This window comes from Calidris pugnax, unplaced genomic scaffold (assembly GCF_001431845.1).
Source record: "Calidris pugnax isolate Ruff unplaced genomic scaffold, ASM143184v1 scaffold24, whole genome shotgun sequence".
Classification (NCBI taxonomy): domain Eukaryota; kingdom Metazoa; phylum Chordata; class Aves; order Charadriiformes; family Scolopacidae; genus Calidris; species Calidris pugnax.
The window spans coordinates 10751727-10764000 of NW_015090922.1; the positions used below are offsets into that span (position 1 = coordinate 10751727).

A 12274-nucleotide genomic window follows, 5' to 3' on the forward strand; every position below is an offset into this window, starting at 1 on the left:
TACATCTCTATTCTTTAGGTGTTTTGTCTATGTGGCTTAATTGGTCAGGTCATATTTTATAGTTGTGGTTTATAAAGATTTAGCGTTGTTCTTCTGGAAGATACATAATATGTAGAAGAGAAATCAGTGTCGAGTCAAAAGGAATAATGTTTGAAAATATGGGTGGAACATACCCAGTCAGCTTTTTAATAAATGAGTTACAGAAGTAGGAGGAATATTACTGTGTTTTCCTAAGCTAAACCACCAGAAGAGAGACCTTTTTGTAAAAAGAGTAAGTCATGCTTCTAAAACAGTTTTACCATTGCTTTTAACAAATGTATGCAAGGCTTTATACATGCATAGATTAGGCATAGCATATTTTAAAACAAGAAAACTGGTAGTTTTTTTCTTGTTTTAAAACAAGAAAGTCTTCAAAGCAGACTTTGACTTGCTTTTAAGCAGTACTGGCTCTTTTCTTACGGAAATGCAGGGATTTGTTGAAATATTTGGGTTTAAACATAGGAATATAGAACCAAAAGGGGAAATCTTGGTCACGTGTGGTGCTCTGGAATAGCTGGCAGGCATATTCTTCAAACCATTTATAAACTTATCAAGCACCACAGAAAAAGTCAGATCTTTTGCCTTTAGAGCTTCACTTTCAAGGCAGTTCCAGAATCTTTTTCAGTCAATATGGAAAATGAGGCTATTCTGATTTCCAGCCTATATATGTTCATCACCTGTTTCTATCTGCTTACACCTTTGAAAGACAGCTGTAGGTGTGTTTATCCCTCACCTGCTTCTCCTATTTGTTTATTTGTAGAAGCAACTATATACCCATGCTGCTTTGGTTTTGGCAAGACCTATGTGGTATGAGGACTGATAATTCACTGAATCTAAAAACGGACAGATTTACTACTTTTCTTTTTATGTGGAACATTATTTCTCAACCACAGATGGTTTGGGCCTTTTTTCAGATGAGGAAGAACTGAAAAACTGAAACGAAAGGAAAAAAAGCAGACTCTAAACATACCATTCTCAAGTCTCTGGAAGCTCTGCTCTTAATCAATAGACAGCCTGTATTTCTCCTTCAGAAACATTAGGTTTAAACTAATTTTTCATTTTTGAAAACTCTGAGCTATTCTCAGCACGCTTTGAAATGCTTGCAGAGAATTGATGCTTTTCATTCATTAATTGTCGTATTTTTTCCTGTATGTATTTCAAAAAGATTTCCAAAAAGTCTTCGTGATACAATTGTGTTGTTTACAATATTAAAAATGAGGAGGCAGTGCATTATGCCCTGATTAGAATATAAATTTTAAATGTGAATGGGACAAGTTATTATGTTGAAAATTGACTTGGATAAAAAACTACGTTTTTGTCCCTATAAATAACATACATTTTCAGATCTCAAAAAGGAAATAATTCCAGCAATTTTTATTTTTAAAATAAAGGATTTCCTTTAAAATTATTAAATAACTATGTCAAATATCAGGAAAATTACCGATTTAGTGCTGTAATTTCTCTCTCAAACACCTTACAGAAACAATGATCTGTATATATATGTATATAAATGAACGTATATATACATATATATGCATACAAAGGGAATATTTTTGAAATTTATGCATGATGACTTTGAGTTTATACCCTTTGGTGATTTCATGCAATACATATTTTAACAAAATAAAAATTTCTTTACTTGAACAAAATATATGTTGAATATTTCTGAATACAGCTAAGAAACTTCCAGGTAACCTTTGAAATAGAATCGCTACGTGTTTTGCATTTGTATTGAAAAAACTTCCCAGTGACTGTGTGTTGTGCTTCAATGTCCAGACCTCCAAGGCAGTACACCTCTTTGGGTTTATTGCTGCCATGTTTCTTCAAAGCAATCAGTATTTGTTCACATGTGGCATTTCTCTGCTCATTGTTTGAACAAAAATAGCTCAGTTTGATGAGTGTCAGATGTAGAGTGGTTATTTCCTCACTAAGTTTAAAAACAAATCTGTTTCTAACAATAGGTACTGTTTTCCATAATTCAGATAATTGATGCAGCGTGCACTAATGCAATTTCTGAAAATTATAAGAGGATTTTTACACTTAGGAGAAAGTGTAGGTTAAAGTAGCAGTCTGTCCTTCTGTACCTGTGTTGATACTGTTCTTTCAGTCAGTATGCACGTGTTTTTTGTTCATGGTCCTAAAACATTTATTCTTTATATTTAAGACTGTAAAACCAAAATCAGTATAGATTATGACAGGAAACCTCTGAATCCTTAATGAATTTTGGGAAGAGCCTGCACTAATCATAGATGTGATCCTGGTGATTTGCGTAGGGGTACATAGAAAGAAGCTGGTGCAACAGAGGTCTAATTCAACAGACTTTTCTGTTTTTCAGATCACTTTCTGTGATTTGAAAAGTCAGAGTTTGTCATCAATATTCAAGTTGCAGCCATAGGTGAGAGTTCTTTCTTCTGTGTCTGTAAAGTACACTGACCTTTACCTCTCAGTGTGGATATGGCTACAGTTACCTGCCACGTCCATCAGGAGGTTAAGTTTAGGTAGTATTTCCCTTTTTGGGGGGGTTGGTGGGTTGTTTTTTTTCTGTTTCTTTGATTTGAGGATCTCAAGCTATCTATCCATGGTCTGAAATTGTCTTCATAGTCACTGGCTAAAGAGAATTAACCACTGCATTTTATTCTTGACGAGTTCAAAGCATGACTTTTGATTTAAACAATTAGCTATTAGTCCAATCATGTATTTTCACCTTCTCTCTCGGTAATGCTGTGATCATTGTTATGAAACTTCTTACTACCTTAAGAAGAAGGTTTAAGGTTAGGCTTTCTTTGTGAAGAGAAATCCTTTCCTTGGAACTAGGTCCAATCTTTTGCCCAACAAGTTTGATAACTTTCAGAGTATCCTAAAGCAGTAATTTTTTCTTTTTAACTTTACAGGCCTATAGAGTAGCATAGTAGTATAGATGTAAATCTAATATTTCAGGTAAAACCATTTTGTGGATTCGTTAGAGATTATTTTTATGTATTTTATATGTTTTATATTATATATAATTTTTTATATATATGTTTATATATTTTTTTAAAAATTCTTTATCGTTACAATAGACACTAGAAAACAAACCTATATAAATTCTAAATAAAGGGAAAATCAGGACTTACTTAGTAATTGTTATGTGGCATCGAATTATTGAAATGCTGGCCAATTTAACTGTAATAAAAGTGCTCATGTTTGGTAACTATGGTATTCCATTCTTGCTGAATAATATACATTGCTTTTTTTTAACAGGAACCTCCTAAAATAAACTGAAGACCCTTTAGAAATTTTCCAAATAAAATCTCACATTTAGTTGTTGCCAGGATGCTGACTGACGTATCTGTATTGTGAGATCACATAAAGCTTCTTAGAATACCTTCTTGAAATAGTTGACTCTTAAAGAAGCAACAATAAACCTTCTTCCATTTTTAATCTCTGAATTCTATTTTTCTTGGTAATTATTCTCTCAGCTCCTTTGGCTCTTAGCTTTACATTCATCTTTGCAACAGTTTTACTCAAATCATATTTTTTGTCCCAATAGTTTACATGAACATATTATTATGATCCTGGTCCTGTGCATATATTCCTAGCAAGAGGAGCATTGTGCAGTTTCAGTGCAGAAAGACAGAGGGAAGTTAGGTCTTCAGTGCACTGCATTATCCAGAGCTCAAATTGTTGTGTGGAAGAGCAGTGCTACTGCTTAATGCTTGTCCAGCAGTTAAGCGGTCAGTAGGTACTGCTAGAGAAACTAGTTGCTTTCAGGTTTAAGCTGAGTCAGAGCTAGTTAAACTGCAGTGACAGCTGAGTGGACCAGGAAAGCAACATTTCCAGGTTTTATTTCCATTTATTAAATCTGCCAGGTTTCTGGTGCGACCTTACAGCTGAAATGAATTATACTTACGGGACATAAATAACTTGCTGATTACAGCCACGGCAATCACATGCATTTGCAAATTGTTTGACAGTGAAAATTGATGAACAACTTGCTGCTCATCTACAACGAAGCTCACATTATAAATATATGAATGAGTTTTCTGTCAATATATTATAGAATATGAACAATGTTCGCTATTGATATAATAGCTGCACTTCTACTTGGTTTAGCATAGTGATTTTACTACAGTGGAATAATAGCTGACCATATATTCAGAAATAACCTCAATTTCTGAATCCTCAACTCACTAAAATAGAAATGTCTTAAAAGCTACATTAAAGTGAGTCTTGTAAACCAAACTTCTGTTTGAACATAAAACTGAAAAGACAGATAGAAAGTAACCTTAGAATTCAAAATTCTAAAAATTAAAATCTCAACATGATGTCATATCAATAAGAAATTAAATAGATGTGACCAGAGAGGAAGAAAGAAGGCTCATCTCCCTGTCCATCTGTCGGGGTCGTTAGTACATGAATGACTGGACGATCATTTCCTAAGAAACATTCTTGCAAAACAATTCACCGGGGACCCGACCATAACTGTGTGTACTTGAAATGTTTGTTGCTCTTGTGTCAGTGGTGTGTTGTGGTATTGTGACATAGACTTCGGGTTTTTGTATTGTATGAGAAAGTACTAGAAGGTCAGTCACAGCTTTTTTTTTTTGTTAGTGAAAACTCATTTTCTCCATTTTCAATTTTTCATTGTTAGGAAATGATGACTCTGTGTCCTTGTCTGGATGAGGTGGTAAAAGTACACAAAACCGTTCCATGTGACTGACAACATAATTGGGATGAGAAATAGAGAGTGAAACAGAAAGATGCCAGAAATCAAGTAAACAAAGGCCAGAATGAAACTGATTATTTTGAAACCAAGCAGTAAACTGGAGAAGAAATAAATGGTTTTCATTTGCATTATTTGTATCATATGCTTTTCTGTGAACAATTTTGAAGCTGAATACCAAGTATCCCAATGTTAATTATTTGATGTATCTTCCTCTTCAGATGAAGTGACATCTTAGCTAGGTTTTTCCTGAGAACCAGTAAGTCAGAGATCCATGGTTTGGGTTTGAAGGGACCTTAAAGATCGTCTAGTTCCAACCCTCTGCCCTGGGCAGGGACACCTTCCACTGGACCAGGTTGCTCAAAGCCCCATCCAGCCTGGCCTTAAACACCTCCAGGGAAGGGGCATTCACAACTTTCCTGCGCAACCTGTTCCACCCTCCTGAGTGTCTCACCACCCTCATAGTGAAAAATTTCTTCCTGATATCCAATCTAAAACCTTAAGTCATGGAATACCTTATATATAATACTTTCTACTGTAATTTCAAACCACAGTTTACTTTTTAAAGAAGTCATGATGGTGTCGTTCACCTAAAGTAGACTAGAGACTTAACAAAATGTAACAAAATGTAACCAAAGTATTTATTTCTGGCCTCTTCAGTTCCACGTTGCTGAAAAAGCCTTCAAAATAAATCATGTAAAATGCAGGGGTTTTCCAAGGTCAGGGGCAAAGTTCGAGCCCATGATTTATTAGGCATCATTATAAAGTAATGGGTCTCTCACTGCTTAGAAATGACCTGGACTCCTCCATGCTCTGCTGGTCTCTGTCTTCATCCATTTCTACTGTGGTTTTTCACACCTTTTTTCTGTGGAGCACCTGAGTCCATCATGCCTCTTCTGCCACATACCTCCTTTCACAGAGGGTAGAGGAGACTAAGACAGGCACAATTTCTCCCAAAAGCTGAGTTTGTTGACTCAGAGGAATTAGCAGCCAAATTGTATGATGTGCCAAGTACTCTTTACTCTTGCCAGTTTTGGAAGGACATGAAGGAGCTTAGCACTTTCAAAGCCTATAAGCCTGCATGAGGAAAGTTTCAGGGCTATTGTCAAAGGAATTTCTACTCTTGGTAGCAGGGAAAAAGCAGTATGTCATATAGCAGCCATAAAATGATAATATGAAGAAAAGTTTTTTGTTTTTTTTTTCTGTAGAAGAATCTTAATGATGTTTTATTATGGTCATAATGATGAATTATTTTCCCAGTCTGACACACTGTTTATCCTTCTATTTATTTTTATGCTCCTGCTCACAACTTGTATTTTCATTTTCAAAAACAGACCATGAAAATATGTTTCACTGTGGTATTTCTGGCGATGTGCAGAAGGCACTGCCATTTTACTATATGTTTTTATGTATCTACAGATGCAACAGCTTGAGAAACAAGTTATAGATGCTGATCGTCAAGCAGAGAGAGCTTTTCAACAGGTATATGTATAAATTGGAAAATATCTCCACTAGCTATGTGCATGTTACTGTAATGAGGAGAAATTCAGAAAATTGCTATTTTTCTTAAGTATTGCTCCAAAGGGAGAAGACAGTTTACTTTTACATCTATTGATTTGTCTTATCAGGGATGTTCTAACACCTTTCTCTGCTCGCTATCCAGTTCAGTTCAATAAAGTCAAAGCTAACAGCATGAATCAAAAATAGATACCTGTCATGACCTTCTTCACTGATGCATCGTGAGTCTTTGATGTATGATGCACATGGAAACAAAAGGGAGAGGAAACAGCGACGTATTTTAGAAAATCTGTAAGAAAATAAAATGAAGTTATCCAATACAGTCTCTAAATGGGATTATTCTATGTTCTTTGATTTTCTTGAAGAAGTTGTCATCTAAAGAATGAGATTGTGGCTAAATACTTAACCAAAGTTGTCTTTTGATTCCAAATGGCAGATATAGCTACTGCAGATATTTTATGAAAATATCTCTAGTGTTCCCTAAAAATCCTTCATATCTTACTGTGAGGCAGATAGAAACTGAAATTGTATGAATACAAATGTTCATGTACTAATTTGGTGTTAGAAAATGTTCCTGACTACAAGCCAGGGACTTTTTAGCCATTTTTTAGCATGCTTTTGATAATATGTTGGGGGTTTTGATATTGTGCAATTATTTATTTATTAATACATCGTTTATTAAGTCTAACAACAGCTCCTTATATATAAATTGCATTATTCGGATATTCGTGTTTCTAACAGCTTGTGCATTACAAACCTAGAAGCCTCTCACTGATACTAACAAAATCTGTTTATGGTCTATGAGTATTTTGCCAGCCCTATTGGTACTAGATGCATAGGAAGACACAACAAACTGTGGAATTTCTTCTCAAATAGGCTTCAGAACTTTGCAGGATTATCTTGCATCTTAAATGTGGAGACAATTTTAACAGTGCATTTTGTGATTAAATTACTACCTTTGACTTGGACCATTATGTTTCTTAAAGTCTTATGTTTGACCTTCAAATAGGTGCAGGTCATGGAAGAAAAATTAAAAGCAGCTAATGTTCAAACGAGCGAATCAGAAACCAGGTTGTATAAGAGATGTCAAGATCTGGAGATCGTGATACAAGATAAAAATGACATAATACAAAAATTGGAGCAACAACTTGAAGAACAGGTTAGAAATAATGGTGTTAGAAAAGATGAGCATCAATTCCATTCTTAGTTATACCCAAGGAAAATAAAAATTAAGATCAATAGAGAAGACAAGATGTTGTTTGATTAAAGAGGTTCCCATTAGAAGTATATCATTTGAATAAGGTTTATTCACTTGCAGATTATGCTCTGGCCTTTGAAAGAACATCTGTTTTATGAGGTTATCTGTTTTAAGACGTTCTTCCTCTTCAGTGTCTCCTCTGAAGAGCTTTCATTTTTCCTAGAGGACAGAGGAGCAGCAGCCTCTGTAAAATGCCTATTCATCTTTTTTTTTTTTTTTTTTTTTTTTTTTTTTTTTTTTTTTTTTTTTAAATCACCATATATTGCCCAGGAGACTGAATTACTTCAAGCAATTTTAGGATTTGTGTCTGAAAATACTACTCATGCACACTATAATACTCAGTGAAAAATATGCTTGTGTCAATTTTTTTTCCAGAAGCAAATTAGACTGCAAGAAGCAAAAATCATAGAAGAAAAAGCAGCTAAAATAAAAGAATGGGTGACAGTCAAGCTCCATGAGGTATAACTCTTGCTACAATACCTATACAGAAAATATAATGATGTGACTGGGTATCTGTTAAAGGACCTTATGCCGTATTTTAAAAAACTTGCTTCCCAGTTTCATTGATCTATATAGTTATTTGCTTGAAAGAGTAAAAATGAAAACAACAGCAGAGAGGGCAGAGTATCCATGGCACTTAAATTCCAATGTTTAATCTGGTCAGCTGGTGTATCTTCATGGAGAAAGGGCCTAGAACTGCTCTCTGGCAGGTCTACCTATCTCCACTAATTGTGAGAGATTAGCCAGCAAACTGAGCTTGCTCAAGCAGATGCCTCAAGTGTGAATAATCCCCAGAAAGCCAACCAAGTCTTCTGGGATTTGGCAGAAAAAAAGGACTTGATCATTTTTTATTTTCCAATGCGCGCAGTATTCGTAGTTACGAATAGTTTCAGTGGCACCAGCTCTGTTCTGCAAAGAAACCAGTTGTCTCCTTTGTTTCTCTGCTGTGGTGAGATTACCATGTCTTTGCCCTGCCTAAGGCTGCTGGGTTTGGTGTGCAGCTGTGATTTCTCCTCCTTGTGGGAACAAAATTTAAAGTTGCCCATAAAAGTTAAAATCCTACTCAGTTGTCGTGAACTGGAATTTATACTCACTCCAGTTGAATAACAATTAAATTATTATTTTTAAAGTAGGAAACTAGAAGTATCATTTACTATTAGTCTGTGAGGGGAGTTTTTGAAAATACATGCAATTAAGTTTGGCTAAAATTATCTAGAAAAAGCTTGGACAAAATCAAATGTGACTCAGACTATTTACTTCGCTTAAAACCTGGAGAATCTCAAGCTAGTGTCACAGGTGGCTGGATGTCACCCAGTGGGAACTGGAATTGCTGGCCCCCCTCTGTGTGATATGGCAAACTGACTAAAATCTTCTCTTTGCCTAATTTGGACCGGGAGTTTGAACCAACATCTTTTATCTCTGGGTAGTGAGCTACAGCAATGGGTTGTTGGGGTTTTTTTTGCTTTAGAAGGTCTTCTGTTTTGTATAAAGTTTTTCGGTACCTATTTTTTTAATCTTTGCCATGGGATGGCAGGAGGCATTAGCACCTTCATTCCCTCTTAATTCCTCTGCTTGTTTTTGGGTTTGCCAAGTGGCACAAAAGTTTGTAATTCTAGTTTGTAATTCTTCTGTTAAAAATGCCAATGCAGATTTCTTTTTTGTTAATTATTAAGGCTTTTTAAAGCAGTTGTGGGTTGTTTAACAGAATAATTTTAACAGAAGTTCAGCCAACAGTCATTGCAGGGAATTTCATTGTTGAGAATAAACAAATGCCTGGAGTGCATTAAGAGAAGTAGCAGAGAAGAGCCTTCCATTTGAACTAGCTTTATCCTTAGATAGGCAAAAATTAAGAGAAAATCTAAGTGATGTAATGACTTTAAAAATTGTTTCACCAATAGATGAGATGACATTTATATGCTTTCAGTTAGAGGTAGAAAATCAGAACCTTCGCTTGATCAACCAAAAGCAAACCAAAGAGATGAAAACAGTGCAATCTAAACTGCAAGGTAAATGTACAAATCTTAAAAACTTCTGTATATATTGCATACTTCTTTCTATTCCCTATCAATTTGTGCATCCACATAATTGAAGTAGTCTGTGAAATGACAAAGACTTCAGTTAGTATGAATTGACATCAGAGTGACTGTACATGAAGGTGTTGAGCAAGCAATAATTTCATTTTTATTAAAAAGACAGGCAGACAAACCACAACTGTTATTTGTTGGGTGAACAGGTGTCTATGTTATTTAAGAGGTTCTCTAAGGAGTAAGATTTGAGTGGATTTCTGTCAGATCTTTGTTTTCATTTCTTTTTAGCATAGGTGATCCCAGCACTGTTAAGGAATAGATGAATGTCAGTCTGCATCTGCTTTTTCTACCAAATGCTAAGTTGGGAATCAAAATTCAGATCAGATTGTTTTAGTTACTACATTTGACTGTGGTGATCCAAACCATTAATTCAGCCACAGCTGAACCCAGCTCCTCTCCAAGTGGATATAGTTAGTTTAAAAATAATAAAATGTAAATATGGGAAGGAGGAATATCCTCTCCAAAGAGCATTATTTCACATTTCAATTTTTTTTGCCACTGTATTGCCTGTTCACCAACCTTCTTAAGTCTCTCTGACAGTTCCCACAGTCCTCTCCATACTTAGCTGACCTGACAGCTTACTATCATCTGAAAATCTTGGTAGTTTGCTACCTAATCCTTATTTCTTCATGATGTATCTCTTGTATATATGCACATACACATTTAGAAATGTGTGTATATGTTTATATATGTGTGTCTTTGCACAGGTAATATGCATAATTTATGAAAATATAAATATTTACAAAATACATGTATACACAATACGAAGCTTTTAAACTAAGATGCACCTGTCCATGAAGAAACTGTATTGGTTTGTTTCTTTGATATTTTTTAATCAGTAGCGATTCTATATACTTCAGTACTAAACAGCTTTAAGCCCTCCTCTTCTGGTAAATCTATTCAAAGGCTTTTTGAGACATGAAGAATTTGTCAGCTGGTTTCCAACACACATTTACTGATAGCAAAGAAATATTAAGAAATTTGTTACCATTTGCAGTGTCCATGCTGGTGCAGGTTATAAATTATCATCATGTTTTAAAGTTTACAGGTATGAATAAGGGCCTTTTGTTCCTGGATCTGCCAGGACAATCTGTGCCGAAGGACAGGTTTCATATTCTCAAGGCAGTTAATCATTTTACGTTTTCACCTTCTCTTGAATTCCTCCATATATACCTTCTAAGCCTGATAGCCCACTCCTTTATATTTGCTGTAGGACCTGTTACAGATTCTCTTAATATTTTTATCTGAAGGGAAGGTCACCACATATTTTAATACTATTGTTCCACAGTCTTTCACATATTATATACTCTAAGCCAATCCACAGGTTTAACTTCAGTCAAAGAAGAATAAGATCAGGTATTTTTACTAGGTTTTCATTCTGTATTAAGTGCATGTTTTATATCTTATTTTTTAAAATTAGGGTTTTTTTCTTTCTACACTAAAAAGTCTGTCTTTAAAAACTAGGAATGTGGCTCCGGGTTTCTTTTGATATAGAGAGGTATCAGGTAGATTTTATTTATTTATTGTGATTTTTTAATTATCTTTCTGCTAAATTTTAGTTATCTTAAATAAAAACAACAGCAAACTACACTGCAGAGTAAAGAGTAACATAGCTTGCTGTATCCCATTAAGACAAGATTTCTGAATTACTGTTCTTCAGAAGCTACGGGCAAGAAATCTGTTACTTCAGCACAAAAACCTGGAGAGTGTCAGCGACTAAGCAGTTTGACTTTCGGATGCTTTTCAAATAGAGCAAGAAGTCCTCAGCCGTCTCCTAAGTTTGAAGAAACAAGCAAGTCTTCATCTAAAGAGTCAGACTACACTGAAGGCACAAACCTGCTAGGTACTTAGTCACCAATCCTGCCGCTTTATTCTGACACAGGTGGAAAACTAAAATCGACAGCTATGTCAGTGTATCCAAGCCCTCTGTTCTCAAAGTACACAGCAGTACTCTCTCCCTCGTTAATGCTGGTCTCTATTACTAGCAAGAAATCCTGATGAGCAGTAGAGTCTCCATAATACCACTAAGAGATTGGTTGGCAGTGTGCAGTGGCTGTCAGGTGCTTTGGCTGCAAAGGAAAGAATTTGCTGTGGCCCAGGTTTGCTTCAGGGTGGTGTAAGGGGGAGTCTGTTACATTTTTATGCCTGTGTAGCGTCTCATCTAAGTCCGGTTTCTGTTTATTTTATCTATGCTATCAGTGGTGTCCCAGTGTTAGTTTTATGCCCTAACTCAACAAAATTAACTCAGTATTCTTTCATTAGTATGATCAAGATCAGAAAAACAGAAGGGAGTCTCAGAGGTATTTTCTCACTATAGTTTCCTGTCCAAAGAAGGAGAAAGCTCATACAATTTCCCCAACAAGCCCTGAAGTCTGGTAATGCCAGCAAATTGGTGTGCTGTTATGCTAATAAGCAAGTCCATTGCAGTTTGCTACTTCCCTTAAGCCATGAAAAGCTCAGGAAGGAGACTGTTGCTCTGATCCTTTGTGTGAGTCCCACAGCACCCAGCATTTTCTCTGCAGTTAATCATCCAAAATCAATCCAAAATTGTAAGTTGAGGTCTGTAGAAAATCAGAAATTGAAATAGATCCTATTAATATTTTGAGTATTTATATTACACTGAGTTCATTATGAAGGTGGGTATGTATTGTTACTTCAATTTTTATAGAT

The 12274-nt window shown here is 35.4% G+C and overlaps 1 protein-coding gene across 3 annotated transcripts in view; it reads left to right on the forward strand.

The window, feature by feature from the left end:
- Positions 1–12274, forward strand: part of PLEKHH2 (pleckstrin homology, MyTH4 and FERM domain containing H2) — a 54894-nt gene that overhangs the window by 12834 nt on the left and 29786 nt on the right. Inside the window, exons 3-7 of one of the 3 annotated variants that reach the window (XM_014950407.1) lie at positions 6161–6223; positions 7269–7418; positions 7893–7976; positions 9442–9523; positions 11265–11447. In XM_014950407.1, coding sequence (XP_014805893.1) covers positions 6161–6223; positions 7269–7418; positions 7893–7976; positions 9442–9523; positions 11265–11447 — 562 coding nt within the window. The remainder of the gene's footprint in view (positions 1–6160; positions 6224–7268; positions 7419–7892; positions 7977–9441; positions 9524–11264; positions 11448–12274) is intronic. The other 2 variants (XM_014950408.1, XM_014950409.1) reach the window with 2 other exon arrangements.